At 41.0% G+C, this 27,301-nt stretch overlaps 2 protein-coding genes across 2 annotated transcripts; one reads left to right on the top strand and one right to left on the bottom strand.

Annotated features, from left to right (window-relative positions):
* Positions 1-227: 227 nt before the first annotated feature.
* On the bottom strand, positions 228-17,862 carry LOC111583646 (RAS guanyl-releasing protein 1). Its single transcript, XM_055006253.1, has 17 exons — positions 17,273-17,862; positions 16,473-16,648; positions 10,517-10,624; positions 8,902-8,962; positions 8,683-8,814; positions 7,043-7,196; positions 6,695-6,868; positions 5,760-5,876; positions 5,401-5,676; positions 4,916-4,996; positions 3,994-4,098; positions 3,706-3,815; positions 3,183-3,327; positions 3,029-3,065; positions 2,510-2,641; positions 1,534-1,859; positions 228-1,450 (listed from the first exon to the last, which is right to left on the bottom strand). Exons 1-17 carry the CDS (start codon positions 17,404-17,406, stop codon positions 1,316-1,318), a joined length of 2,403 nt encoding a protein of 800 aa, XP_054862228.1. The 5' UTR covers positions 17,407-17,862; the 3' UTR covers positions 228-1,315.
* A 2,220-nt stretch (positions 17,863-20,082) lies between these two features.
* On the top strand, positions 20,083-23,882 carry exd1 (exonuclease 3'-5' domain containing 1). The gene is made up of 11 exons (XM_023292833.3): positions 20,083-20,371; positions 20,517-20,582; positions 20,672-20,705; positions 20,792-20,868; positions 20,944-21,014; positions 21,108-21,194; positions 21,322-21,426; positions 21,518-21,598; positions 21,711-21,854; positions 21,945-22,136; positions 22,856-23,882. Exons 1-11 carry the CDS (start codon positions 20,242-20,244, stop codon positions 23,480-23,482), a joined length of 1,614 nt encoding a protein of 537 aa, XP_023148601.2. The 5' UTR covers positions 20,083-20,241; the 3' UTR covers positions 23,483-23,882.
* Positions 23,883-27,301: the final 3,419 nt, after the last annotated feature.

Here is a 27,301-nt window from a genome sequence, read left to right on the forward strand (position 1 = left end):
AGCAATCTCATTAAAGTTAACCACAATTTATTAGAAAAAAAGATCTGATTCTAACAATTTTTTTGCTCTTTTGCTTGACAGAAATAGTCTTAAGTGCTCAACACACAGACAGCTAATTAGAGCGCAACATTTACAGACGAAGAGCCTTTTGAGTCGATGGTAAACAATCATTAGGAAGGAGGCTTTTCGTCATAAGGCTTTAGTGACACCCAGTGGTCAAACTGAGCAACACAGAAAATGATTTTTTATATAGAATGTTCATTATTTATTAGAACAATATGAGAACAATACTGAGAGAGAAAGCATGAAACTGACATAACTGAGATGGCACTGTGTATACTTTGCATTTACAGTACACTACGCACGTTACAAATACATGTATCTTGAGCCCCGTTCACAGTACAGCGCTGCTACAATGGACAATATAATAATAAAATGACATGGCTGCACAATTAAAAAAAGCATCAATATGAAGCCAACACACGTAAGCATAAATAATCCAATGAAAGTACCACTATACTGTACAAAATGTTCAGTTATCTCACTCTTCATATGAGCTGTGTAGTGTTTCAGACAATAAATATGAACAGAAGCACTGAAAACATCAGGGACGACAATACAAAGCAGCAACAGAGCACCCCAGCGTTCATCCTGCTGCTATAATCAGTGGGCTCTATTCATTACTAGTAATAATAATAACTTACCTGTCATATGCTTTCTAAAAACTGTCTGGCTGCGTACATTTCACTGCAGCCTCCAGTTTCCATTTTATGTTTAACATAAATATCTAAGCTCGTTAACTGATCAAGAATTGATCAAACACATTCGGCTATATTTTTCACTCTAAAATACTGCACTCCTTCATTCAGTGATGTCTTATTTTTTACACTTTTACCTGCAACTACTTTAATGGTTCACTAAATAAAGTGAGTAATGCTCATACTAATAATTGTCATTGGATAAAGGGGTTCGTTCTTCTCATATCAAACTCCTTTAAATACAACACAAGAGCCTTTTATTTTTTCTTTAAAAATCAAATTGGTATACTGTATGTGTACTGTAGCTGCTTTCAAAAAATCTTCACACCTTCAAATGTCCTTATTACTTGTTGTCTGACCTACTGTGTAACATTAGCATCCAAACACCCTGGTTGTGCATCGTGTCACATTTTATATCACATGATTGCAAACTTCCTGGGTCTCATTATACTGATAAAATACCTGTACTGTTCATGACCATGAGATTAGGATTTATACATACTGCCATATGGGGGCAGCACCAGCCTCCCTGGAGAGTGTTCAGTGTATGGTTGAGTCTACGAGGAGGAGTCCTCCTCCACAGGGTGGAGAGCATGTCTCTTCAGCAGTGTCTTTAGTATCTCCACCTCCCGCTCTGTCTCTTTCAGTTTCCTACGTAGTGTCTCGTTGGCTTTTTGGAGCCTCTCGTTGTCCTGCAGATGAGATATTAGATTAGTGTGACATGCATTAGACGTGGTGCGTTCGAGTTGAGTGCAGCAACAGTGTTGATACTCACTGATTCCAAAGACTCATAGTTGGGTTTGTTGTCCTCTTCTGGTTCTTTAGGCCTTTGCACAACAGTAGCTCTGTTTTCCCACTTGGCACAGTGTCGCTGTTTCCTCTGGGGCACCGGGCTGGGACACAAAGTGAGAGGCGGCGGTGCTGGGACTAAGAGAGAAGGCTGAAGGCGGCTGGCTTCAGCGGTGGTAGAGGACAGCAGAGGTCCATCTGTCTGGGTGCAGCTGTGGACTCTCCGGGGCCTCAAATGGGAGGTGACCGGGGAGTCTGGGCTCCAGTCTTTGCTCTCATCAGGCGGGTAGGGGAAAGGACATTCTTCTGAACCTGGGGAGAGAAAGTCATTAGTAAATATTGCAAATTAGATAGATGGAAAAACAGATGTTGCTTGTTCAGTCTTTTATCAAAATCTTTTAGGAGAATAAGCTCAGCGGGTCTAAACATTCCACTCAGATCAGTATGTATTAAAACACAAGAACAAAATACTGCATCACTTTTAAGAGAAATATAGCCCCCGTGTTTTTAAGATGTCTTTTGGTAAGTCACTTCATAGTAAGTAACATCGAAAGTCCCTCTGCTCTGAGTATAGTAGCTTTCGTGTAGCAGGTGGGCAGAATGAGTATTACTGTAAGTGAAACCGTTTCTGCTGCCAGCTGGAGGGAAATCACCCTCACAGCACACCTTACTCTGCAAAGTTGTTTACTTCTCTGAAATCATGCAAATTCTGACTTTTATTGTTTTTTCTGGCCAGCAGTGATTACAGGAAACAGCACCGCTTAGTTGGTGGAGAAAAGTCTTTTAAAGACTCTCTGCCACCAGATGGCATATGTCAGAAATGTAGTCGTTTCTTTCCTGTTCTTTTCCTTGTTGTTGTCTGCATGCTTCAGGTGAAACTGTGAGCATCTGTGGGAACATATGCAAGAAAAAAAAACAGTGTGTACATAGCACTGTGAATGAACTCTATCAAGCCAACCCACCCTCCGAGGGGCCCGTGGCGACAGGCGTGGAGCTCGGCGTCGGACTGTCAGTGGAGCTGGTCACTTTGGTGTTCTTCTTGCACTCGAACGCCACCTGATCCTTGCACAGCTTGTGGCAGTTCATCCCGCAGTCTGCACAGGCCAAAAGAACGCACATGTCACAGCCGGAACTAGTCTAACTTTGACTAACTGAGCTTCTCATCACTCCTCTTTGAACGCTATCTGTTCTGCAAATGCAACTCTCAGACCTGTGCACGCTTAATGTCAAGCAAACAAATACAAATTCTCAGATCTGCTAAAGGACGGGGGAGGGGGAAAACTGCGGTTGTGAGAGCAGACTCCTTTTTTTTTCACGTGCTGCAAGGTTTAGCTAGCAATATGCAACTGAGAAACCACACTTCACTTCACCTGCTCCCCACAAGACACTGTGTTTACCTCTCCTTGTTTCTGAGCGTGACACTGACTGACATTTGGCCAGAGACAGACACGCAAAAGCAAAACTGTGAGCACAATAATTACCTTTGCATCTGTAGCCTTGCTTGATGACACCCCACAACTGAGAAAGGATATAACGAGAAAACTGAGTTTGTAAAAAGTGAATCTGATGAAGCGACATAGATGCTTGTAAATATTATCACACACCTACATCCCGTGAGATTGTGCGTCTACTTACAAATCCTGAGCAGTTGTCACAGAAAGTGGGTTTCATGTAAGTGGTCTCCTGGAAGTTGTGGACAAAACCGAGACCCAATTTGGAGCAAATGACGCTGGCCCTCATGAAATAAGCCGTGATCTCTTCTCTGCTCACGAGGCCTTCCCTGCACAGCCACAACAAATAAAAAATATACCACGGTTCAATAGAGGAAATATGATACAGTATTTGCCAAAATAAATATTTAAAAAGGCGTTTTCAGATGTTATTTTTGTAATTTATTATTCTCTTCCCTCTTCACTGATTTATTAATAACTGCATCCACTCATCTGCCCAACTATATCCCACTTTGTCATTGTGTAATTTGAAAACTCATTAGCATCAGCTGTGTTGGTTTTCATGTCAATATTTAAAGGCGGCTTTATGGTTAGTTCTGCAGCTACTTCATGTTTCCTGTTGCTACACTACAAATACCACTTTTGCTTCCTCCACTCTGAAGTCACAAATGAGCTCAGAGCGGGTGCGTGACCTGTCAAATACTCACTTCTCTTTGTCCATGACACAGAAGGAAAAAGGAAAGCTAGCAGCAATTTTCTCAAAGTCCTCTTGAGAAATGAAGCCGTTCTCATCATGATCGTAGTTCTTAAACACGGACTGTGAGAGACAAGAAGCAAACACTGTTCTTGCTTGACTATTAACGAACAATAGCTGCAAGAGCGGGCTGTCAAAATGGCAGCACGCAGGAGAATAGTTAAAATAGATGATTATGATTATATAACAGCATAGCTGACTAGATATGCGGAGGCCACACTTGAAAAGAGGAAGCACTTACATCCACCATCCTCTGCACATGTTTGCTGATGGTTCGAGGATCGGGTTTTGGAGCCACACCGGATGCCCAGTCCACAAATACTGCAGGTCTAGAAGGGGTGGCTGGCTGATAGAAAATAAACTTGTCATTAAAAACAAGCCTGAGAAGGCAGATAAACAACTAGAATGTTTTCCTAGAAATTATGTTTCCCGACATCTCTGCATAACTGTTTAAGTATCACATACAGACTGGAAAGCTGGGGGAAATGACTAACGTCCAAATATCCCTTTGTTGCAAAAGACCAAAATTTGCAAATATAAAAGTTTTACAGTTCAGATTTCATATGGTTTAAGCACCTAAGTTATTGCATGCTAATTACTGAGCTTTAGAGGTATGTGTATGAAAGAGTCCAGCTGGGTGTTTCCCCATGTCTAACTAGCTGTTAGCCTTAGCTTCATACAGACATAGCTTACAGACATGAAGATGACCTTTGTTGTACTCTAGACAAGGAAAAGATCCATTTCCCACGATGTTGAACTTCTCATTTAAGGATTACTGAACTTTGTGTAAATTTTGATTCCAAGGAGGTTCCCTATTTTCAGTCTTCAATCTAACAGCTTCATAGACATAATAGTGGTATATCAATGTTCACAACTTAGCACAAAAAGAAAAGCAAACAAGCCTGTTTTTTACAAAATGTTGAGGAGTTTCTGTGAGCCTTAACAGCTTTGGTTCTACTGATTTTGACTGTTAGATAGCCAGCAGACTGGCCATTCTCCAGTCTTTAAGCTAAGTTAAGGAGCTGCTGCCTATAGCTTTGTATGTATGGTACAGACATAGAGCAAACAATACAATTAATAAGAGTATTTCGCAAAACATCAAAATATTATTGTAATTCCAGCTGATAAACAGATGTTAAAGTGTTTTTGTTTCGATCACTCACAGGTGCTTTGCAGTTCTTGGGTTCCCGTGCATAAGACAGTTCATAAATCTCATCCTCGGTGTAGTAAAGGTCCAAGGACAGCTGTAGGAACAGAGAGAACACATATCAGCACATGGGAGACAAACACAAAGAGCTCGCTGTACCTCTAGATTTCTCCTTGAAACATGTTTTGATGAGGGCAAATGCAGGTTGCAGGCTAACTATTATCTCTTCATGGGCATCTGTCGTTCAAGTATGATTAAAACGCCACACACAGATAACACAATACAGTAATCTGAACTCACTCTCATTCACATTCAGTTTGTCACCCACACACTCATAGATCATAGGCTCTCATCACACCCACACAAACACAGACAATCCACATGCTGGAACACACTCATTTGCATTTGTGCTCGTGTTCAATACAACTTAGTGAATCACATGAAACCACGAAACAATTTTAAAAGAACCCATATACAAAGTGGCGCTGGGAGGTTCACTACCGTTAACAGATGAACCAGGTCCTTGTTAGCTTCCAGCCTGGGTGGGATCTGCTGGAGCAGGATCAGCTCGTTGATATGGTTGTAGAGTGCCTGGAGCTTCTGGACATTCACCTTGTTGTCCTCCACGTAGTCTGACATGGCCTCATTGACCGAAATCAGGTCTTTGAGGTGGACGCCAAGGATTGGGATTTTAAAACCTGTACACCTGTGGTAAGCTTGCCTGTAGTTGTCATAGTTTCTGCAGGAGGACAGCAGGTCTGTCATCTCGTTCAATACCTGGGAAGTGAATTTTTTGTAGTGAACAACATGTTTTGATCCCTGACTTTGAACTGGATCTTTTGCCATCACTTAAATTTTACCTTGGTGACCTCACTGGGTACATGTGAGGTGGTGTCCTTCAGTCTGGAAATGGAGCTGTGACATAGCCCCCCCACCACAGCCATTAGTGTGTTGTAGTTGTGCATAAGATGTAGACTCTGGTAGACGAGCACAAAAAATACACATATCAGTCCACTGACGCACACACATATAAACACGCACAATTAAACTTGTTCCAGGTAGCCCTGGTTATATAATCCACAACACTGGCGTTACATAAGCCACTTATATTGTTGGCTTTTTCTTACTGCGCTCTGATATCTCACTCTTTTTTGGAAGTGCTTTTCCCTCTCTTTTCAGTTCTCTAATTCGTGCTGTCACTAGAGCATTATGGTGTGAAATTCTTTTCCACACCCGTGGGTTTTGAGGTTGACAGCAGTGAGCAGCAGCAGACTGGTGCATTAGTGTTACAGTGCAAGAGGTCCTCCAGAGTACAAGCCTGTGTAACGGCTCCCTGAAGCCACTGTATCACTTCTCAGCAGGCTGCACGCAGCTTCACACTGGAGTGGTTTTAACAAGCGAGGCCTGATCTGTGCCTACACCTACCAGTCATTTCTGTCTTTTCCACTCCCATAAACTCCTCAGTGTTTCAGTGCGTTTCACTTGACGACTCCATTAGCTTGCATTCAGTTAATATTTTTCTAATGGGAAAATCTTTGGATAGGCTAAAAGGCTGCAGCAGGGTTCTTCAGAATCATTACCTGCTCTCTGTGAAGATGCATTATGCAACGGCCAATTATACAGGATCTATAGTGTTGCTCAGAGTGTCACAATAGTCCCTCTCTTATTAGTTAGATAAGGTGTGTGAAAAATAGCACGTAGACATAAGGCAAGAGGAAATGTGTTGAATATATTTTTAGGCTAAAATGAGAACAGAAACTATAAGTGTAGTGGTGGGAGTAGATTTAACCATTACCTGTGCCACATGGATAAACTTTGTGAAAACCTCAGCTCTCAGCTGAGCAGTTGGCCGGCTCAGCACCATCAGCTGAACCCACTGGGAGATACCATTACACAGGGCGATGGAACGCTCCATCACAGGGATGTCCTTCATGCAGCAGCTGCGAATGTAGTTCTGATAGTCTACAAACTGGCAGAGAGAGCAGAGAGAGAAGCATAAACCGCTGCACGGAAACTGCAAGGCATTTCCTGCATGGAGGAAACACTGACTGGCTTGTGGCTCATAAAGAAGTATTTCAAATGAACAAAGTGCAAAACATACAGATGAATGCTCTGTTAAGTTGACATGAGTGCGTATACTCACTGATATTCTGCAAAAGGATTTAAACTCCAGGAAGGTGAGATGTTCTGCCAATTCTATGGGCTCCAGGTGATCAAAAAGTAGAGAGACCTTCCTCTTTTTACTGCTGTTAGCTTTAATCTTCTGGCTGGCCTTCCACGACCAGTCCCGCTCACTTCTATACACACCAAGATACATGACATGACCCCATCAGAAGAGGAGAAGTAACAGCATCACTTCACAAATTAAAGCAATAAGACCCAAGAGGCAGCCATTAAAGGGATATTAGAACAACTAAAGGCACTTAAGGCTTTGAAACATCTAAAAGGAAGCATAGTCTGTTTAACTGTCCCTGCCTAATATCTTGTCTTTTCCAGCTCTTCAGTTTGTATCTCATTAATTTCATCATGTCTTATGTCTTTTTTATCTGTCTCCTCTATCGGTCTCTTGTCCATCTTTTTGTCAGTGAAGATTCTCAGCCATCCAGGAATATCTAAGTGCTAAAACGAAGGCATCTGTACTTGCTGGAAAAGTCTCGCACTTAGATATCTCTTCCCACCACTCATCCACACTCATCCCACCCAGTAAATCAAAATTCACAACAGAATCTGTTATTTTGAAGCAAATTTGTTGCCATACTGACATGATGCAGTCACAGGTGTGGGTTTGAACAAGTCTTAGTCAATCATAACCAAGGATCAGAACTATCAATTTTACATTTTTTGTTATATGTGTGGGGGTGTTGTTTTAGTTCTAGTCAAGATGCAAACATTTCTAGAAACCATGCTGAAATTAATGAATGTTTTGTACACATCAAATTTTCCAGATGATACAATAGTGTTGCCATTAATATTTCTAAAAATTCTCCACATTTTGAAACCGATTCTTTAAGTCAACAATTAGGAGGTTTCAGCTTCTCAAATGTGAATATTTCCAGTTTTTATAGTCTTCTATGAAACTGAAAATCTTTCAGACAAAACAAAGCATTTCGGCTGTGAGAAAATATAATTCCCTAAGAATATATGATCAAATAATCAGACGATTGTTTATGGTTGAATCCTATGATGAAAATTACAGTTAGCTTGGTTCGGTTCACCCTGAACTATTTGGTCAAAATCTAATTACAATTTTTCTGACAGATATCAATTTCTAAACACAGCATCCATGTCCGAACCACGTAGTATACATTGATCAACCACGAGCATAAACAACCCCTGACAGTTTCAGTTTGCTGAAGTTAAATACAACTTATTTAAAAGATTAGTCTCAGTATTTAATAGCTGCACCTTGTATATCCTAAAGTGCACCATTTGCACTTGCTAATTGCATTGTTTCCAATTGTAATTTCTTTCATAAATTAACTCTAAACTCATAGCCTATGATCATAATCATAATCTATATTTGTATACATTGGGTACACTCGACACAAGAGCGACACACTGAAACGTAAATGAAAAGCTGGAACAAGGTGACTCCGAGTTGGGGACAATATGAAAATATATGCTTGCTCTGACTTTGCTGCTACTTTACAGCTGTAAAGTTACAGTGTTCTCAGTTCAGAGGCTGTGTTCTTGATCGTGACTGATTTCAGTACTTTTCGCGATTGAAACAAACAACTAAGAGTCATGTCTCAGTTGGCCAGCTGGTCAGAGATTAACACTTACATCCATTTGGTCTCTAGGAGAGAGCAAAGACGCTCCTGTCCCTGCTCTCTGATCAGATCTCGGAACTCATCCAGGCTGTCTGTCAAGCTGTGGTGCAACCGGAACATCATCCAGAATTCCTGGATCCAATGCCTGGAGGTCGGAAAAGATACCAATGAGACTGATACATACAGCACAAGTTAAATTAGATCCTCAAAATTATGTCGGTGTGAAACTGACCTGATGAGGTAGCATATCCTCTGGCACTCTGTTGGCTGCTCATTGTCCACTGCCGTTTTAAATGTGAGGACTTCAGTTAAGGAGCTGATGAAAAATGATTTTTAACCTGGTTGAAGTGTGCTTCAATTGTCTGAAAAGTTAAAGCTGGGATTCAGATCAGGAGTCGAAAGTGTTTCAAGTTTGGCAATACTTTTGTTTACTTTATCTTTCCTGAGCATCTGCTGATCTCCAACATTGTTCAAGACAGGTATGTTTTGAGTAAATAATGAACATATGGTTGATTTGACTGCGGCGCTTCTTTCCTGCAAACAACTCATTAATAAAAACTACAGCAACTAAACTAAAAGGCAAACACAAGTGACATTTGGTAATGTGGGAGGAGGCGACTGCATGAAGCAAAAACTCTGATGAGCACCACTGAATGAATCATTCTGGCATACAGAGGTAAGTGAATAACAAAATGTAAAAAGAAAACACAAAATCAGTGTCTCGAACGCTGTAGAACAACTGTTCATGTGCATTGTCTGGTGGCAGGACTCTAAAGAGGTTGTCGTTGATGCTGTCAGCCCGCGAGAATACTATTAGTTTCTGTGGTCACTCTGCCCTCCATTTTGCATGCTGCTCTTGAAAACTCTGCCCTATGAATTTATATACGGTACACACAAAAGCACACAAAGCCTGTTTTATAAATGGACTAACAGTATGGCTCTCAATTGCTAGAAATCGGCTTGAAGTGATGCACATAAAAAGGCTAATTGCGTCATGGGAGCAGAAGAACTGCCCACGCAATCCCAAGGCCAGACTGTGGTGAAGATTGTTAACGGCCCCGGTGTCTCTTCCCTGATCGTAACCCACACACTGAATTTATCTGATGCATCCTTTTGGGTCTTCGGCTCAGAACGAGAGGGTTAAAAATAGCAGAGGGGCCATTGGGCTGTGTGTGCTCTGACGTGGGTCTGTGTGAGCAGAGCCCTCTTTAAGCAGTGGAGGGTCTGTGTTTATATATAGCTGAAGAGGACTTGTATGTGAAAGAGGCAGAGGTAATTAACACCTGAAACCCTAAGGCCGCTCGCCGGGCCCGCAAGCTCCTCTGAGGGGCTTTGTGACGCCACTGCTGTTTCCTGAATGGAAGCTTAGATTATAGGCCCTCCACTCAAGTCACAAGACATCACAAAAAACATGCTTTTTTTAGGTATGAAGTAGGGAAAATGAAAGGCACTGAATCAAGCATTTTTGAAAGAGACCAGAATAGTAACAGATTCCCTGTTATTGAATCACAAAGATTCAGGGCTCAAAGTGAAGTAAAGCTGCAGAGTGAAACCAAAACTGGTCAAATGATATATTAGATGTGAAGGGTTCACAGAGACTGACAGTAGGAGTAAACACGAACTGCCACTTGCCTATCACATTCTACACTGACAGCTACAGGCTGCATTGTGAGCCAAGTACAAGCTTGACTGTACGTTGCTGTTGACAACCGAACGAAGGGAGGACAGCAGAGCCAGCGATCTGATCCCGTGTTCCATTTGCTGCTCAAAATTGGCCGGTCCTTTGTTTGAATCACGAGGCTGTGTTGTGAAAGCAGTTGCGGCTTGAAGACGGACTGGCGAAGGATATAGAGCGGTGAGTTTGTCCAGCAGATCACTGGAGGAGATGAGGAGCCGGTGCATGGTGAGGGTGATGTTCAGCAGGTGGCTGCTCCCACGTACACAACCGTCCGTGTCTGCAAAACAAAATTGAGTTACAAGAAAACGAGTTTTAGTGACACGAGAAATTCCCCTGTCTGTGTTTTAGCAAACCAGAATTAGCCAAGATGCAACATGTTTGTGTTATTTTTGTGCTGCTTTAATGTGTACAATGCTTGTGGCATGTTTTATGGACATATCTTTTGACATAATGTGGAAGAAACATTAGTAAATATATTGAATTAACTACATTCAGTGATGACCAACATATATTTGGTTGTTAGTTTTTAAACAGTAAGTTTAATCTAACTGGAATGACACAGTTTCAGCTTGGCAGGTTTGGAAGGAGCATCATCTGCAGAGCTGCAACATTTAGCTGATTTGGTTAGACTGAGTATTTGACAACAACAAAAATCTGCCATTTTGATGATCAACTAATCATTTATATCATGTTTTTAAGCAAGATGCCGCAGAATTCACTGCTTCTAACTCCTCCCATGTATGTGTTTACTGGTTTGGATTTCTAACTACTACATATCAAGACAGTTTACTGTCAATCTAACCACAGACTGGTGTCTCTGTGGTCCCCAAGAATAAAGTATTATAACAAAATTCCAACTTATATCGTCTCTTGACATTATTAGTTTCACAATTAATGTCATCTGGAAAAAAAACCAAGACTATTTTTAAGAAAATTACAGCAAATTTGCATATTTGTTAAAAACCCCCACAAAAAACAACAGATATGTTTCTTTAATACAAATTGCAGCTTTTATCTCAACTCCAATCCCCCTTAGTTCTTAAAAGCTTATTTACCAACATTTGAAGCTTGTATCAGCATATTTGTCCTGATTATTTTCTGACTTCATGTCAATCATATACGTAACTCTTTACTTCATACACTTATCATGTATAATAGAACATAAATGTTAAATTTTTACAGCCAGAAACCATTTTATTATGAAATGATGTATTTCTTTGTACATCATCTTATCTTAGGAAGAACAGTATTTAGGGGTTATAGACATAGCACATGAGGAAATCTGTGTCTGCTGCATTTGCGTCTGCCCCCTTCAAAATGATTCACAGAAAACCCCACTGATAGTGTGTGATACTAAAAATCAGAACCCACGGCAACATGACCTCGATTAAGTTTTCCACCTTTTAAAACTGCACGGGTGGAATTGGGTGCTTTTGACTGGAGTCCCACGGGACCCTGATACAGTCATATTTTTCAAAAGCGCTAATAACAAAGCAAACGTGACATAAAGTGTAGCTCTGGGGTCTGCATGTGACCCAGTTAGTAGGATTAAGGTGAAATTTATCTACTTCAGCTGGGGGACACATTTTATAGTGGATAACTTAATAGAAAAATAGGCAAACTAACAGACAATGAAAGTAACAGTTAAAAGAAATACCATTCCAGTCCTCATTTGGACCAAGACAGATAAGTAAAGTGAAAATTTCCCATTTTACCATTCCCTAATGGACTGATTACATCTGGTAAATAAATCATGTCCCTGGATAAAGTGCTTTTATGGGCTCTTCATGGCAATTTTCTTAACATTTTATTATAAAGCATGTTTGATTTTTTTTAATCAGAGTTTACATTGAGGTGAAACGTAAAGGAAGATATTCCTCCTTTAACTGACAACACAGAACAAACCTCAAGCATTATCTTGAAAACCGTAGCATAGATGTACCATAGATAATTCCATCAATGGAGAACGGAGGCTTAGGTGAACCAAGTGAAACACCAACTGATGCTTTTAGTCGCACTGTCGTCAGACCCCGTGTCTGAAGATTTACCTTTTCCTCTGATTGTGTGAACGTCTGCGACTTGATTCTCTCACTACCTTTTACGCTTCCTTTTTCCTTGCATGTATCTAACTTCCTCTCTTTGTGACCAGACCACCTCTCCTTATCTTGGTTGTCTGACTCCGTGCCACAACTGGCATCTTGAGACCCACGCAGACAGAGAATTTCTTGTCGACCGCTTCGCAAAATTAGATTACATGTGTACAAAACATTACATAATGTCACAACGGCAGATCTGACCTGTAATTGCAGAAAACGGCATTTTCCTGCACACTCAAACAAAGCAGCACACCACTTATCTCCTGCGAAACTTCAAACTACTGTAACAGGCAGTGAATTAGAGGTTGGCATAAAGAGGAAGAGCGTTTAATTGCAGCTTTGAAAGCATTATTTATATACTGTGGGACATTTTCGGCTGTTTTTATCTTTCTTCCCGTTCCACAGCCTGTAGAGAATTAATGCACCGTGCTGAAAACGTTAAAAGCAACATTTGCGAATTCTCAGGCTGAATATTGTTTCCCTTTAAGCTTTACCAGTATCTTGACACCATCAAGGACATCAGGCGTCTGAGGACCCACTTTTAAACCACATCACCTTGGAAATACCTCGGACGCCATGGCAACATGTTTTCTAATCTTTGTTATCTGTATGCAACTTGCCACTCCTGCTGCAGCTGACTAATCCAGCCCTCATATCCTGCATGGGGTGTGTTTCTGTTTGTAACACACAGCCTCTACCATGTAAACCCAGTGAATGTTAATGACCTCACCAGTCAAGTCATTACGAGAGTTAAAAGAGACATGTGAAACAAAGTCTTGTTTTCAAAATGACATACATGACAAAGATAGCAAAGCTTTGGTGCAGATAAAACACGAGCCTAATAATCACTTCTTCTGGGCATCTCTAGTAAATGCAGTTTTAAGTTTGCTTTAATATAATTGTCAGTTTACGCTCATGTTGTGAATCAGCCAAAGTCAGACCTACAGTAAATGCACAACAGGAAGTCGTGACTCTCCATCAGGTAAACAATTGCTCCATCCTATTTTTCACAACTTTCCAACCACTAACCCTCCCTGTGCAGGGTTAATTATAGGAGGAAATCCCCTCTGGACTCTCTGGTAGTGACTGGAAAATTAGGAAAGCTGCCACCCGCTACACTGGAACTGCACGATACTGGGCGGTGATAAACACTGCCGAGGGCATGAAGCACCTGGCCTAGTTTTAAGGTTATCTTAGACATTCATCAGCCACTCCAAACCCGCACGTCACTTTTCCTTGTTTTGACAGAGCCTATCATATTGGATGGTCTCTTTGTTTAAGAGGAATCCAAGTCAGGCAGAGGATGATAGTTATCTCTGTACTTTGTGCAAAATTCTTCATATAATCGGGATTCACTGCAACTTTACAGATAACATCTTTGCATCCATGCTTAACAACAGCGATTTTCAACGAGTTTAAAAAATAGTTAGCAAGAGGACCAAGAAGTTGAATCAGGTAACATAGATTGATAAAAGTAAAGAAGATATGGACAGATGAATAAGGTGGTTAAAAAGATAGCTGAAATAAAAGTCTGAAACTGATAAATGAAAGCAACAGTAGTAATGGTTGCTTGGACAAAAGAGCTAAAAGTAATGAACAAACAAAACAGCAAAAAGTAATTGCTACATGTTTGAAATAGTTCATTTAAAGTAATGGAAAACTGGCTAAAATAGCTTGAAGTAATGGATAATGTAGCTAAAATCACTAACTGTAAGTAATGAACAACATAGCTAAAACTGCTAACTTTAAGTAATGGATAAATAACTAAAATAGTTAGCTTGAAGTAATGGATAAATGGCCAAAATAATTAGCTTAGAAAAATGGATTAATGACCAAAATACTTAGTTTGAAGTAATGAAGAAATGGCTAAAATAGTTAGCTTAAAATAATGGATGAAAGGCTAAAACAGCTCCCATGAATCAATGGATAAAAACCTACAACATTCAACATAAACTAATGAACAAATGGCTAAAATAGTTATGTTAAAGTAATGGTTTAAGGGCCAAAAAAATAGCTTAAAATAAGTGATAAATTACTACAATAGTTAGCTTAAAGTAATAGATTTAGGACTGCAGTATTTAACTTAAATTAATGTATATGGCCAAAATAATTAGCTTGAAGTAATGACTAAATGGCCCAATTTTTTTTATTAAATTAATTTTTTTTAAAAGCTTAAAGTGACTGAAAAATGGCTAAACTAATTTGCTTCAAGTAATGATGAAGTGGTTAAAGTAGTTCGCATAAAGATATGCTTACATTTGTAATAAATTAAGTAACAGATAAAGGATTAAAAGAGTAAAATAGAAGTAGTGATTTAATGATTGCAAGGTCCAGCTTCTGTCACTCCACGTGCTAATGGTATGTATGCAAACAGTTGGAATAAATAATTCCAATCAAAGGAATATTGCAACTTCAACTATTATATCCACGTCTATGCTGTTAATTAGTGAATGTTTAAATAACTTCTTTTAAAAAACACATTTGTCACTTGACATTTTGTGTTAATAAAGATGTAGACCTACTTAAGTTGATCTGACACAGCTGTGGCTGTATGTTTGACAAAAAAACAACAACAAAAAAACCCAGCCACGATCAAGGGTTTTCTGTCAGGCCAATAGAATTCATTAAGGAAATCTACAGTAAAGAAAATGGAGAACATTTAATACAAACTAAATGTAACTTGTCTCATTATAAATCAACAAGGGCATGTCCTGGACACAGCCTGGTGCAGTGTGGTCTAGAGAGAGTGATGATGTCAACAGCTATTGATCCGCACCTCATAGCGCTCTGCATTTCAAAGCTTGGCCAGCATCTGAGGACTGCTGTTCGGGGAGCTGACCTTTCAGCTCAGCCAGGCTTGAAGCTGCCATCAGGTAATCCTTCAAATAACTCTTACGTGCACTCTCATATTTGAAAAGGTGGCCGGACTCGCGGACCTTAGGGGTTCACCTGTGATGTGAGCCAGGAGGAGCAGGACTGTGCTCCATTTTATCAAGGAAAACCCCCAGTCATAACACACTGTATTTACAGGGAGATAACATCTCATCGCATGTGCGTATGATTCTCATGTTTTGCATAATAACACTGACTTTCATTTTTTAAGCAATGTTCCCAGCAGTGTATTGGTACTGTACAAGGGTTCCTTCACTCTTCTTCTCATTAATTCTGTTTCCTTCATGAATCTAAAATGAGAGGCAGACTGTCATTAGTGCCCGCTTCTACCTCTCCACAGATAAATGTAGTTATGGGATGTCGTTTTATGTGCAGCCCATTGTAACACTTCTCCACCGCTCTTACTGCATTTGCGTAGCCAGGCAACGGCAATTTGAAAGCTTGTCTCTTCAGAGACGCAATCACCATAACTCTGAGAGCACTCCAGACAACTTGATGGAGCCAATGATCTTTGCTTGATTGATCCAACTACAGCCTACACAGTAACGGCTGTGCTTTTTTCCCCCTATTTAAATAAACACTCCATATACAGTACCTTGCATCCAGTGAAAAACTAAAACATGAAATACAATGTTGCTTGAAACATGAGCAATTATGTAAAATAAGTAATCATGAAATATAATTTTTTCCAAGGTTCACACGATGTAAAAACACAAAATCAGACTGGCAAGCATCAGTGGGAGGGGCTTCATTTTCAAACAACAGCGTACTACACAGAGCAAAAATATATTCAGGCAAGTTAAGACAAAGCATTACACTTAAAAATCCAAAGCACTCCCCCTTCATTTGTTAGAGGCCTGTCCAAGCTTGTTGGAGTGTCACAATATGCCAGAGAGAGTGGTGGGAAAAAAACAAAACTCATTCTAAGCTACAGCCGTATGTGATCTCGTATGTCTGTGTTGGTTTCTAGTGAAGCTCCTAGGCATGTGTGATCTCACTTAAATTAACGTCCAACTCCTCCAGACACCCATAGAATTCGAATATTTCTGTGTTGCACCACCTGTGGCCCCACTTCTCACTTGACAGCACATTGTAAAAACTCATCACAAGTGTTAATGCAGGTCAGCTTGTTCTTACCGAATAACTGCAGGCAGGCCTGGATGAGCTCCTCCCAGCATGCCCCCTTGGTGAGGTGACCCAGAGACATCACAGATTTACCCGGGGCGGTCTGAGCCGGAGTGGGTTTGTGGAACCTGTGAGGGCGGCCTGGAGGAGACACTCTAGACCTGGAGGTGCATCCTGGCGTCACTCTCCTTGAGAAACACCAACACAAGAGCAGTGAGGGGGAGGAGGGACAGGAGGGCTTGCTGTAATGAAAGTGTGCCTTTCTCTGTTTGCTTTGAAGATGATCAGAGTATGACTGTATGTAAGTTACAGAAAATAAACCATGATTTTAAGAGAGCATAGATTATCAGGCTGCATATATTAAATGATTGCTCAAATAGTCACAAAAACTGGAGCTTGTTAAGAACGCCCTATGTCATTCTGCTATTCATTGTTCTCATTTCCTTCCTTTAATTTAGGGAAATACCAGTTGATTGCGGACATCCAGTTTAACCTGTTGAGTGACCACTAAACAAAAGGAGAATTAGTTTAACGTATATGCAGTTTAGGTGTAGCAGGTCAGAGAGCAACCATTCACCAACGACAGCGCGTTTGTGCGTAAACGACTTGGAGAGGCAATTTTTGGCACAGTTTTGGCACAAATTGAGACACACCTGTTTAGGAACTATAATCAACACAACACTGATATCTGAAGCAATCCGGGTACTTTTTTGAAATAAATGTGCACAATTTCGGGCAAAACCCACTCCAGAAACTCCTCAGCAAAAAAAAAAAAAAAAAAAAAAAAACGTGAAAAGATGATCTCGACTTACGCATCGTCTTTTCCTTTTTCGTCCGGCGCTATACTTTCGTTCTGGTTTTCCTTTGACTGGCATCCCATGGCGAGGTACTGGGCGACGAGCGGCTGAACTAGGCTGTCCATCTGTGTTCTCCTCGATGGGAGCATTTCATCGCTGTGCTCGGCTCGGTGCGCCTCCGCGGTCTCAGCAGCATTGTGCTGACTCGTCAATGAACATTACACAATTAAGATTCACCCAGCTTGTCTGTGAGTGGGCGGCCGCGCTGCTGTCGGGCTTGTCACTCACACAGAGTGGGCTCCGCACTTCACCAGTCATTATGACGCGCGTCTGAAGTCGTGCTCAGGTTTATTCTTTACAACTTTAATCAACTGGATCAGTCGGAGGTCGCCCAAGTCTCTCGCGATGATATGAGCAGGAGCAGTTAATACGTTTAACTATCATCTCGCTCAATTGACTCCGTAATAAGCATTAATAATCTAATCACTCACTTTCCACACTGTAATCTGCACGCCCGCTCTTCTCCGAATCCCCAAATCTATTTATATTCAGCAAATAAATGTCATTATGTTCACATAAAACCTGGATCCATGTCTCCTGGGAGTCCTCGACATAAATACATTCTGGATAATGTGTGGGATGTGATTCCTCCTTTGCTTTACCAAAACTCTTTGTTTGTGCAGAACAGGAAAGGGTGGATCTTCCTTTAAAGATAACACTGGTTGTAGGTTCCATCGCGGTTTATATCTGAGGGATAAAGTTATTGTGCTGTGTGTGGTCCAAAGATGAGGTTTTCTGAGTGTTTTTTTAAGAAGTCTGACAAGTCTTATCGCAGTCATGCAAGAGGAGGTTAGGGATTCATGTAGCAACCAAATCCTCACTTTAACATTTTACTTCATAGATGATTATTTTACTTACTGTTGCTGAACTTTTGAATACCACCATCACCTAAAAGCTGATATTTTCTGCTGTTTTTGAAAATTTTTTCCTGCAAGAAAGAGGGGAAACACAACAGAAAAGGCTTCTTAAACATTCTTTCTAAAAATGAAGGCATCTGGTTTCCCTTCAAGTTAAGATCCTTATAGTTTTACTCATAGTTTTACAGATAAACCAATGCTCTGCCTAAAAATGCATCTCATTGCAGCTTTTCTTTGATCACAAAGCATTCAGTCTACTAAAAAATGCATGTTGTTGAATTATCTCTGCAGCTTTCAACTTTTATACTTGACTTTAACTGGGCATAACCTCAGGACAACCAAAACAGACCACAATACAAATAACACAGAACACAGTCTGTGATCAAATCTGAGACAGCTCTGAGCCTCCTGCACCCCAGAACATCCTTCCTTTGATTAGGTGGCACCATGTGTGGCGTCTACCCCTGACCAGTATTTTCATGTGTTGCCACAGGCAGACTGAAGTCATGAGAACCTGTGTACTAGCAGCTGGCTATTTGTGATAAGATAAGCACGTCTGTACTCTTTTCTGAGTCACTGCTGTTATCAGAGCAGACAGTGATGCCTTAAGCCTGCCCCCATGTGGCTAAAGGCACATCAAAATCTGATTCCTTTCAGGTTTTTTGTTAAGATATTGAGCCTAGAACCTCTTATGGAAATGTATTACTTAGATTTTTTTTTTTAAATTCTGTTTGTATTGGTGTAAAAAGTGGGTTATACTGCATTACTGTTTAGGATTTGTGGTATATGTACCCACTACCTCAGTGTGAGTCTCCACCTTAGCTTTAAATAACAGAAAAATTAAAATGTACACTTAAAGGTATTTCTACTTGAGGAGGAGCACAGCTTCTGACACTATATGATACTATATTTGGGTTGATGATATTTCTACCTCTACTGATGATAGGCACCCCAAATGAAAATGAGCAAAATTAGAAAAAAAATATATTTACTTAAACTGTAAAAATGGAATAGTTGTGGGCAGCAATTTATGACATCACCTTACTTTTTATGTCCTGTATACTATGTACATTGTTATTCCTATTATCTTTGTACAATTAGTAGCCAGTCTGTCTCTGGTGTTGTCTTTAGGGTTTAAGAGAAAGCGGCAGTGAAGGATTTATTGCTCAAGATCACTTTAGTCCCAAAATGTATTCCTCTAAAGTTGCACCGGAGGTCAACAAAGTGCAGTGATATATGTATACATATATACTGCCCACACTTTGACTTCAAAGATGGAAAATTACCAGACTTTCTTGTTCAAGCCAGAAGAGTCAAAGACCTTGGACTAACAGTTCAATACTTGAGCTATGGTCACCCCCTGGTGGATATATTGAGCTACCTGCTGCTTTCCTGGGAACACTCTGGTCTTTTGCAGATACTGTGAATTAGCTGCTGCAGCCTTTATAGGAATACATTGATCAGTCAGTGGTGCATTAATGAGTAGACAGTACTTACTGCAGAAGCTCTGCCTGCTCCTGTTGTTTCCATCACAGGCTTCACTCTTCCGTCTCCGTCTATAAAAACATTGCTTTCGTCTGCCCATTTGACAGCATTTGGTGTTTATGCTCGTTTTTTTTAAGCAAAGCACTTAGTCGGAAATTTTCATATTTGTCACACAGTTTTACACACAGCTTTACACACACACACACACACACACACACACACACACACACACACACACACACACACACACACACACACACACACACACACAAAACACTATCAGACTAACGTTATACGAATTTTCAAAGGTAATATAAAGTTAAATGATGTTAGATTTTGCCTTTTAATTTTTAACTGCATTTACTGTTTAATTATATTTAGTCTGACCGTGTTTGCCTGAGAGGCTAGAAATAACAACTGCGTTTGAACGCAACATTGACAGTTTAGGATCAAGGTGAAGCCGCGCGCTAACAACAGCTAGCTAATGTTAGCTAAATGACAACTTGCTACTGTGCATAGAGCCCGATATTACTGAGCTAACACTATTTTATTTGCTCGAAACAACTCTTGCCTGACTTTAAAATGGTTATAGACGACGTCCAGTTCTTTTCCACCCTGAAAGGAAAACGCATCAAACTGACCCTCAGGACTGGGTCCTATTTGGGAGTAGTCCAACGCATCAATCCAAACAAAACCTTGGTTTTAGCAGACGGTTAGTAAGGTTTTATTAAACTTTGTGACCGCGTGTATTTAGCCTTTTGACAGTTTAATACTCTAAAAATATAGTGGACCAGGTAATTGTTTTTTTTTTTTATCTAAAGGCATTTGCTAATTCTGTGTAACGTTTGTTTTTGTAGTAAGTGGCAGTAATGGCTGCAGGGTTCCTGGAACAAAAGTGTTCTTTGGTCATGAAATTCTGAACGGTGAGTTCACATGTAAAGACTGAGCTTTGGAACACTTTCTGCTTTCAGTTTGGACATCTGACATAATATTTGTGTAATTAACCCAACAGTGGAATTTACCAAAGAAGCAAACAGTCACGATAGGTAAGTAAAACAGAGGTCAGCATTGCTGACAACACCGTACTGACTCTGACTTATAAATAACCTGCAACATACAATATGCTGCACAGAAATACTCATCAGCACAAACTGAAAGAGCAGCTGAAAGTAGAAAAGTTTCAGCCATACAGGAAGACAATCACATCGGGTGAGTTCAATAGTACATTACAACCGATTGTTTTGAAAGAGAGATTGTCACTGTCAGGATGATCCTTTTGTGCAGATGACGGTGATGATGAAGAGTATATAAACTTTGAAGTAATCGATGAGTTTCATGAGAAGTTTGGATCTGCTGTGAGTTGATTTAATATTTGTTATCTGTTGCTTAAATCCCTTCATGCTTATGTTTCAGTATGCAGATTAAAGTATTATGTTGTCATTCTCTAGGTAATGCACATCAAGAAACAGCATGTGATCGGTGTGGGAGCTGAAGGAGTCGAGGTGTTTAAGAATGGAAGACTGTGTTGGCTGCAGGTGAGAAGATCCAATTTTATCATTTTATTTTCATTGAGTCCTTCCTTTCCTGTTGATCCTGACTTAGAACTTCCTTCCTCGCCACAAGAATGAAAAAAAGTAAATAACTTGACCTTTATTCATCTAGATTGCCACTAAAAACAAGGTGTACCTATTTGATGTCCTTTTACTTGGAGCTCGAGCATTTAAGAATGGGCTCTCCATGATCCTGGAAAGTAAGCACATCTTAAAGGTGAGTAGTGTAAACGCTTTAGAAATCCTGCTCACTCACAGTGATGATTATTATTACTATAGCATCCGCATTGATTTTACATTTGGTACAGGTCATTCATGATTGCAGGGCCATTGCTGGATGTCTGATCACTCAGTTTGGAGTTAAACTAGCCAACATCTTTGACACCCAGGTACATGTGCAGTATCTTAGAAGTTACATCACTGCATCTTTTTGCATTTTGTGGTTCTGTTCTGTAAATATAGTTGTGTATTCATTTCCTGATTTTATTTGAATGTTTTAAGGTGGCAGATGTCATGAGCTTCTACTCAGAGACTGGAGGTTTCCTTCCCGATAGAGTCAGTACTCTCCAGGAGGTGGTTAGTCTCCATCTGAAGGTGCCGTCCTCCCAGCTCTCTACTCTTCAGATAAAGTCACAGCTCACCAAGGTGCAGCACACAGTCACATTCATGATGGTTTTCTAAACTGTATATCTGGTATACGCGTTGATCTGTATGAGTAATGTGTGTTTTTTACAGGATGAGAAGGAGATGTGGTACAAGCGACCTTGTCCTGTACCCCTGCTGAAGGTGATGGCTCTGTCAGTGATCCACCTCCAGCCTCTCAGACTGGTGCTGCTGGACGCTCTCATGACTGACTACATGGCTCTGGTGGATTCCTACCTCAACTGCAGCTACTATGAACCTGATGAACTGGAGCATGTCAGCATGGTGGGTAGAATAAAAACCAAGCAGTTTTCTTTTAAAAAAAAAAAAAAAAAATCAATTTTTAATCCTTTTTTTTTTTTTTTGCTTTAGTGAAAAAATGAATCATCAATCTTAGAATGCACATTTTAGAACAATTTCTGTTGTGGATAAAAAATCATGACATTGCTTGTACTATATTAAAAATCTATAGTGTTTTTCCATGTCTAACTTACACATGTCACTGTACGCACTATAATCAAACAAGTAAAAGCAACATCTGTTTTTTTGCTTGTGACAACGAAGTTTGTATATTTCTTTCTGCTTGTGTAGTTCACTAGCCTAACATTGACCTTAGTTTTTATTAAATGCTTCACACCGTGCTTAAATATGCAGGCAGAACAGTTTTAAATGGCTAATGGAATATATTATGAAAAGGTATAAAAACTACATTTGCAAGAAAAAAAAGTCCTAATCTGCTGAAAGACATTTTTTAATTCAAACACTGCATTTCTAGTCTTACTATAGTCTTGTACAGGTCTGTCATTTTATTTTCTCATGAAGCTTAGATAGGTTTAAAAAATGCATTGGTGTATTACTTTTATATGAAAAACAAAGAATGTATCTAAGTACTGCTATCATGAACTTTTGGTTAGCACTTCTGTTGAACCAGCCTGTTATGTGGAGTAATGTAAAATCATCTTGGTGAGCACATAAACCTCTCCTTTACCTGCCTGCATTTACAGGAAGGTGCTTTGGAGTTGCCCAGAGAGCTCAGGCAGCTGGATGTAATGCGTAGCGAGCGGCAAGAATGGGCTGCGGGCCACTATCCTGTCACAGAGCAGGGTCTGCTAGCTCGCTTCAACCCCAAACCTCAGTCTTCATCCCAGAACTCACCCGCTGGAGAGGAACGTAGTGAGACACGGCCAGACGCTCTTGAACCTGCAACTGTGGAATCACCTTCATCACTACAAGTGGACCTTGGTATCACCCAGCCACCCATGAGCCCTTCGAGAGTCACCAGTGTTTCTTCTATGGATGTTCATGCCTCTTCCAACCTGGCAGCCCAGCCTCAGGTCCCAGCCACTGTGCCAGACCTCAGGAAACAAATGTCTCCATCTGCAAGTGAGGACAGAGGATGCACAGAAGTACTAATGGACATGATGGGCAGAGGAAGACCTTTTGGGAAAGAGTCATGCAACCCAACTTTACCTTCAGTAGGAAGAGGCTTCCTTCTCCAGATACCACCTGCTCAGATCCCCTTCTCAGGTCCCCAGCACTTGCACTGGGGACATCAGAAATCCAGCTGGGATGAAGATGTCTCCTCCAAATCTGAGCCATACACCTACACAGGATACAATGCTGCAGTCTGACTGCCATGATGATGACCTGCCCAAGGACGGTCAGTCTCATCTTCACTCAGGGACATGATTACAGATGTTTGCTTTCATACTTTGGCATTTCCTAGAGTGACCAGTAGAGGTCAGTAAATATTCTGTTTTTGCAAAGGTTTGTTTGACGTCAGGTGTTTCTTAAAAGTCATTTATGTTGAAACAACAAGATTATTTTGTTTGTACTGCAAGTTTAAACACAGGATTTGTGTTGGTATAAAAGCTGTTCTTGTCTGTTCCTTGATGTGTGTTGCTTTTTGTGTTTTGCCACTAAATCTCTCTAATGTGTTCTGATTAAGGGGTAATTGATTGTACTTTTAACAGTAATATCTGCATAATTGAAAAGAAATGGTCGACTCATATTCTTTGATTAAAAAGGCAAAAATCCAAATGTCTATTATTTTTCTTGTATGGTTTGTGTTGTGATAGGATGTCACAATGTCTCAAAAGTGCCAAGAATTAATAGTTTTGGCTGATGGGACACAAACTGCAACCAAAAACAGCACAGCATACATAAATCGTAATGTGCTAAGCTAAGCGTGATTGATTGCCTGTACAGCTTGGCTTCTGTGTTGCAGTTAATTGATTGTGGAAAGCCGAGATGAGCATTGATGGATCTGCTGTTAATTGAGCAAAAACATTGCTAGCCGACACTTCTTTTGATTACTGATGACAAAAAAACAAACAAAAAAACCCCATCAGACTTGGCACAGGCTAAACTGTGATACTGACTGCAGCAGTTCAGATGTACTTGATCACAGGTGGCCAGCACCTGCCGTGTTCTACAAAAGCCAATCTTATCCAATTAATTTGCTGCTTGAGGTGTCATGCAGATTTTGCAGAGAGGCGATATACAGCCATTTTTTTCCTGGATCGTCGGCGGTAGTGTCTGAGATCAAAACAAGCCGTGGACACAACAGCAGGGCATTGCTGCAGCCTGCAGTGCAAATGGGACCCCCTGTATTAATCAAATGTTATTGCTATGGTTATCTACATGCAGAGGCTTGGGCCCTTTTCCAGAGCTTTCTAATTGAAAGCATGAAACAGATAATGTAGGATTTTAATTAACTGGGAGGCAGCCCGACACAAAGCCTTGCATCTCTCTTAGCAACCAGCTCCTCCTCAGCTTCTGCTAAACACAAGCAGGGTGGATCCTACCCATATGCCTCCTTTAACCCTTTGAAACGCTGTTGCTGCTCCGTCTGTGTGTAGGTGGGTTTAGCAGGGGACAAAAGGTTTAACATATAACCCTAATGCCGATTCACTTGATGTTATCTTTGAGCTAATGCACTTAAAACATGCAAGAGGTAATGCTTTCCCACAGCAAGAGAGCACAGGGGATTCATTACGCTCTACAGTGCTGTGTGGTAACAGAATGGGCGCGTGTTTTCTATATCTCAACAGTCAAGTTGTGACCGGGGGGTGGATACAAGTCTCAGTGGAGCCATGGAGGACAGGCTCCTGTCAATGACCACCAGATTGGAGCTCTTTTTTTAGAGGACCTTGCATTTCCTCTCCGTCACAATAATGCCTTATGTGCAGCACTTCCTGTTTCTCAGGCCTGGGAGGAAGGAACAGCGCGCTTGTCACACGGTAGTCACCATTTCCTCCCTTCCCCGCCACTCTCCCCCCCCACTACCCCCCAAACTTCAGACAGTGTTGTGTCCTTCGGAGGGGAAAGATGACTGCACCTTCAGCATCACGGCAGGATGCGGCCGAGCTATTTTTAGGGCTCTAGTCGGAAAGGTAGCGCGCAGACATAAACACAAACTTTAGGATGTCCAGCTGTGTTGGTTTAGCATCCGAAAATGGAGATTCGACTGTGGAAGACCAGTTATTGTTTTGACTGAGCAGCGAGAAGGCCTAAGGTGCCGTAGAAATCGGTCGCACATAAACAATGATTAAAAGTCCGAACAGCTTTCCTATTGACAGTTACACACAAAATCAATCAAGAGGTGTCAGATTCTGTGCCATTATTCAAACACACAGAGTATCAACTGGCAAGAAAACCTCCCAAACACGTGCCAGACTGCATTATTGATCGCCTGAGCTCGTGGCACCCCTGTGACAGCACCCTAAACAAAGGTGTTGTGTCCCCCTCCACCCCACTGTCTCACAGCTCCACAGAACAGGCCGGTGCTCCTAGGCAACCCTCCCTCCTCTTGATCAGTGTTGGGCTACAGATTTGTTCATAATTAATAGGCTTTCGTTAATTATTAAAAACGGAGGGATAATTTACTGAAAACCACTCCCTTTAAATGGCACCTTGTTAGAATTGTCATGTTGTTAGCCGGTTTGCCCTCCTAAGCACATCATTAAAATTCATAGATGAGTCTGCTGATGAAGCACGTGTTCAGATCACGGCACATTTCTCCGCTAGTGCTGAGGAGAGGGAAAGAGTTCGGACCACTGGGTTGTCAATAATCAAACTGTTTGTGAGCTTTTTAAATTTGTTCTCATGACTGATTCCTGCCACACACACAGTTTTTGGCCAATTATTTCCTCTGGGAGTGGGTTCTTCCTGAGGTGGCAGAATTGACCTGAAGCGACTTGTTTGATTGGCTTGTTGAAAGAACATGATCTGCTGGTCTTACCTGAGTAGTGTGGTACAAAGAAGCAGACGGATAGGCAGTTCCACAACTGTGCCACAACAAATTAGATGTATGTCAACAAAATAATCTCAATTTCATTATTCATGTTACCACATGTAATCCCTTTGTACTTATAGGGAGGGAGGAATATAATCAGATATCAGGTTCCACCACTGCCACTGAACTATGTCCCTGCAGTCAATCTTCCATCTGTTAGGAAAAACCTATTGTTGAATCCTGCTCAACCTCCCGCCACCACCACCACCACCACCTCTCTCTCCCCCTTTCCTTTTTCTCGTGTTACAAAATGACCCTCTTTTGCTCTCCCCAGGTCATATTCAACGGGAGAATTAATATTTAACGTGAGAAAGGCCGACCTATCCAGATGGCCTCTCAAGTACAGCAAAAATGGGAACAAAACACAGCATCAATATTTCAGCCGGCCTCACTGACGGTATGCATGTATCGCCGCAGTCAGGAAGCCATACTCAGGAAGACCCCTCGGTACATACGCATTCATTTCAAATACACACACACATACGCAGATGCAAGGCACACAATGCACATCTTTATGAACTGCTGTGCCGTGTTTACTCAGGCAGCATGGAGCATCGGGACCTGGAGGGCCTCTCCAAAGGAATCAGCCATATCGTGACCTTCAGCTGGGACAGACGAGCGCAGAAAGAGGATGAGTGACAGGTGACAGAGGAGAGGAGAATGTGGTGGATGCAGAAAAAGCAGGACTTAGGAATGTCAGACCTCAGTTGGAAAGAATAGACACATCACTGCCGTCCAGCCTGAAATATTTCACTAACTATCAGATGGATTGTATTAAAGTATTCCTCAATCCTCATAACATTTCTAATGACTCTCCTGTTCACTATTAAACAGCTCATCAACAAAATTTGGTTTGCCAGAGGATATCTCTTTATGAATTTTGTGTTTTCTTGACTTTTCTGAGCACTAAAATACTCAAATCCATCCATTCTTTGCTGAAAAATCCGTTTTCTTCCAACCACAATCTTAGTCTAGCACACAGCAGGATTTAACCACAGAAACTTTCCATCACATCAGAGGAGCAGCTGAACGCGTCTCAGCATTTTGGCCATCACTTAACCAACCACAGAGTAACTGGCCTGACCACAGTCCCCGGGGCTCAGTAACTGCACTTTCATTCACGGGAGATAATGACAAAACGAGCGGGATGTTA

Source organism: Amphiprion ocellaris, chromosome 20 (genome assembly GCF_022539595.1).
Source record: "Amphiprion ocellaris isolate individual 3 ecotype Okinawa chromosome 20, ASM2253959v1, whole genome shotgun sequence".
NCBI classification, from domain to species: Eukaryota; Metazoa; Chordata; class Actinopteri; family Pomacentridae; genus Amphiprion; species Amphiprion ocellaris.

Excerpts from the sequence above, each read along its gene's own strand:
- LOC111583646 (XM_055006253.1), bottom strand. The coding sequence starts at position 17,406 with ATGCTCCCATCGAGGAGAACACAGATGGACAGCCTAGTTCAGCCGCTC. Across the intron at positions 16,649-17,272 it reads GAAAAAGGAAAAGACGATGC|GAGAGTGACGCCAGGATGCA; the intron begins GTAAGTCGAGAT and ends GTGTTTCTCAAG. Across the intron at positions 7,197-8,682 it reads CTCCTAGAGACCAAATGGAT|AAGTGAGCGGGACTGGTCGT; the intron begins GTAAGTGTTAAT and ends TGGTGTGTATAG.
- exd1 (XM_023292833.3), top strand. The coding sequence starts at position 20,242 with ATGGTTATAGACGACGTCCAGTTCTTTTCCACCCTGAAAGGAAAACGC. Across the intron at positions 21,195-21,321 it reads GAAGACTGTGTTGGCTGCAG|ATTGCCACTAAAAACAAGGT; the intron begins GTGAGAAGATCC and ends TTATTCATCTAG. Across the intron at positions 22,137-22,855 it reads AACTGGAGCATGTCAGCATG|GAAGGTGCTTTGGAGTTGCC; the intron begins GTGGGTAGAATA and ends CTGCATTTACAG.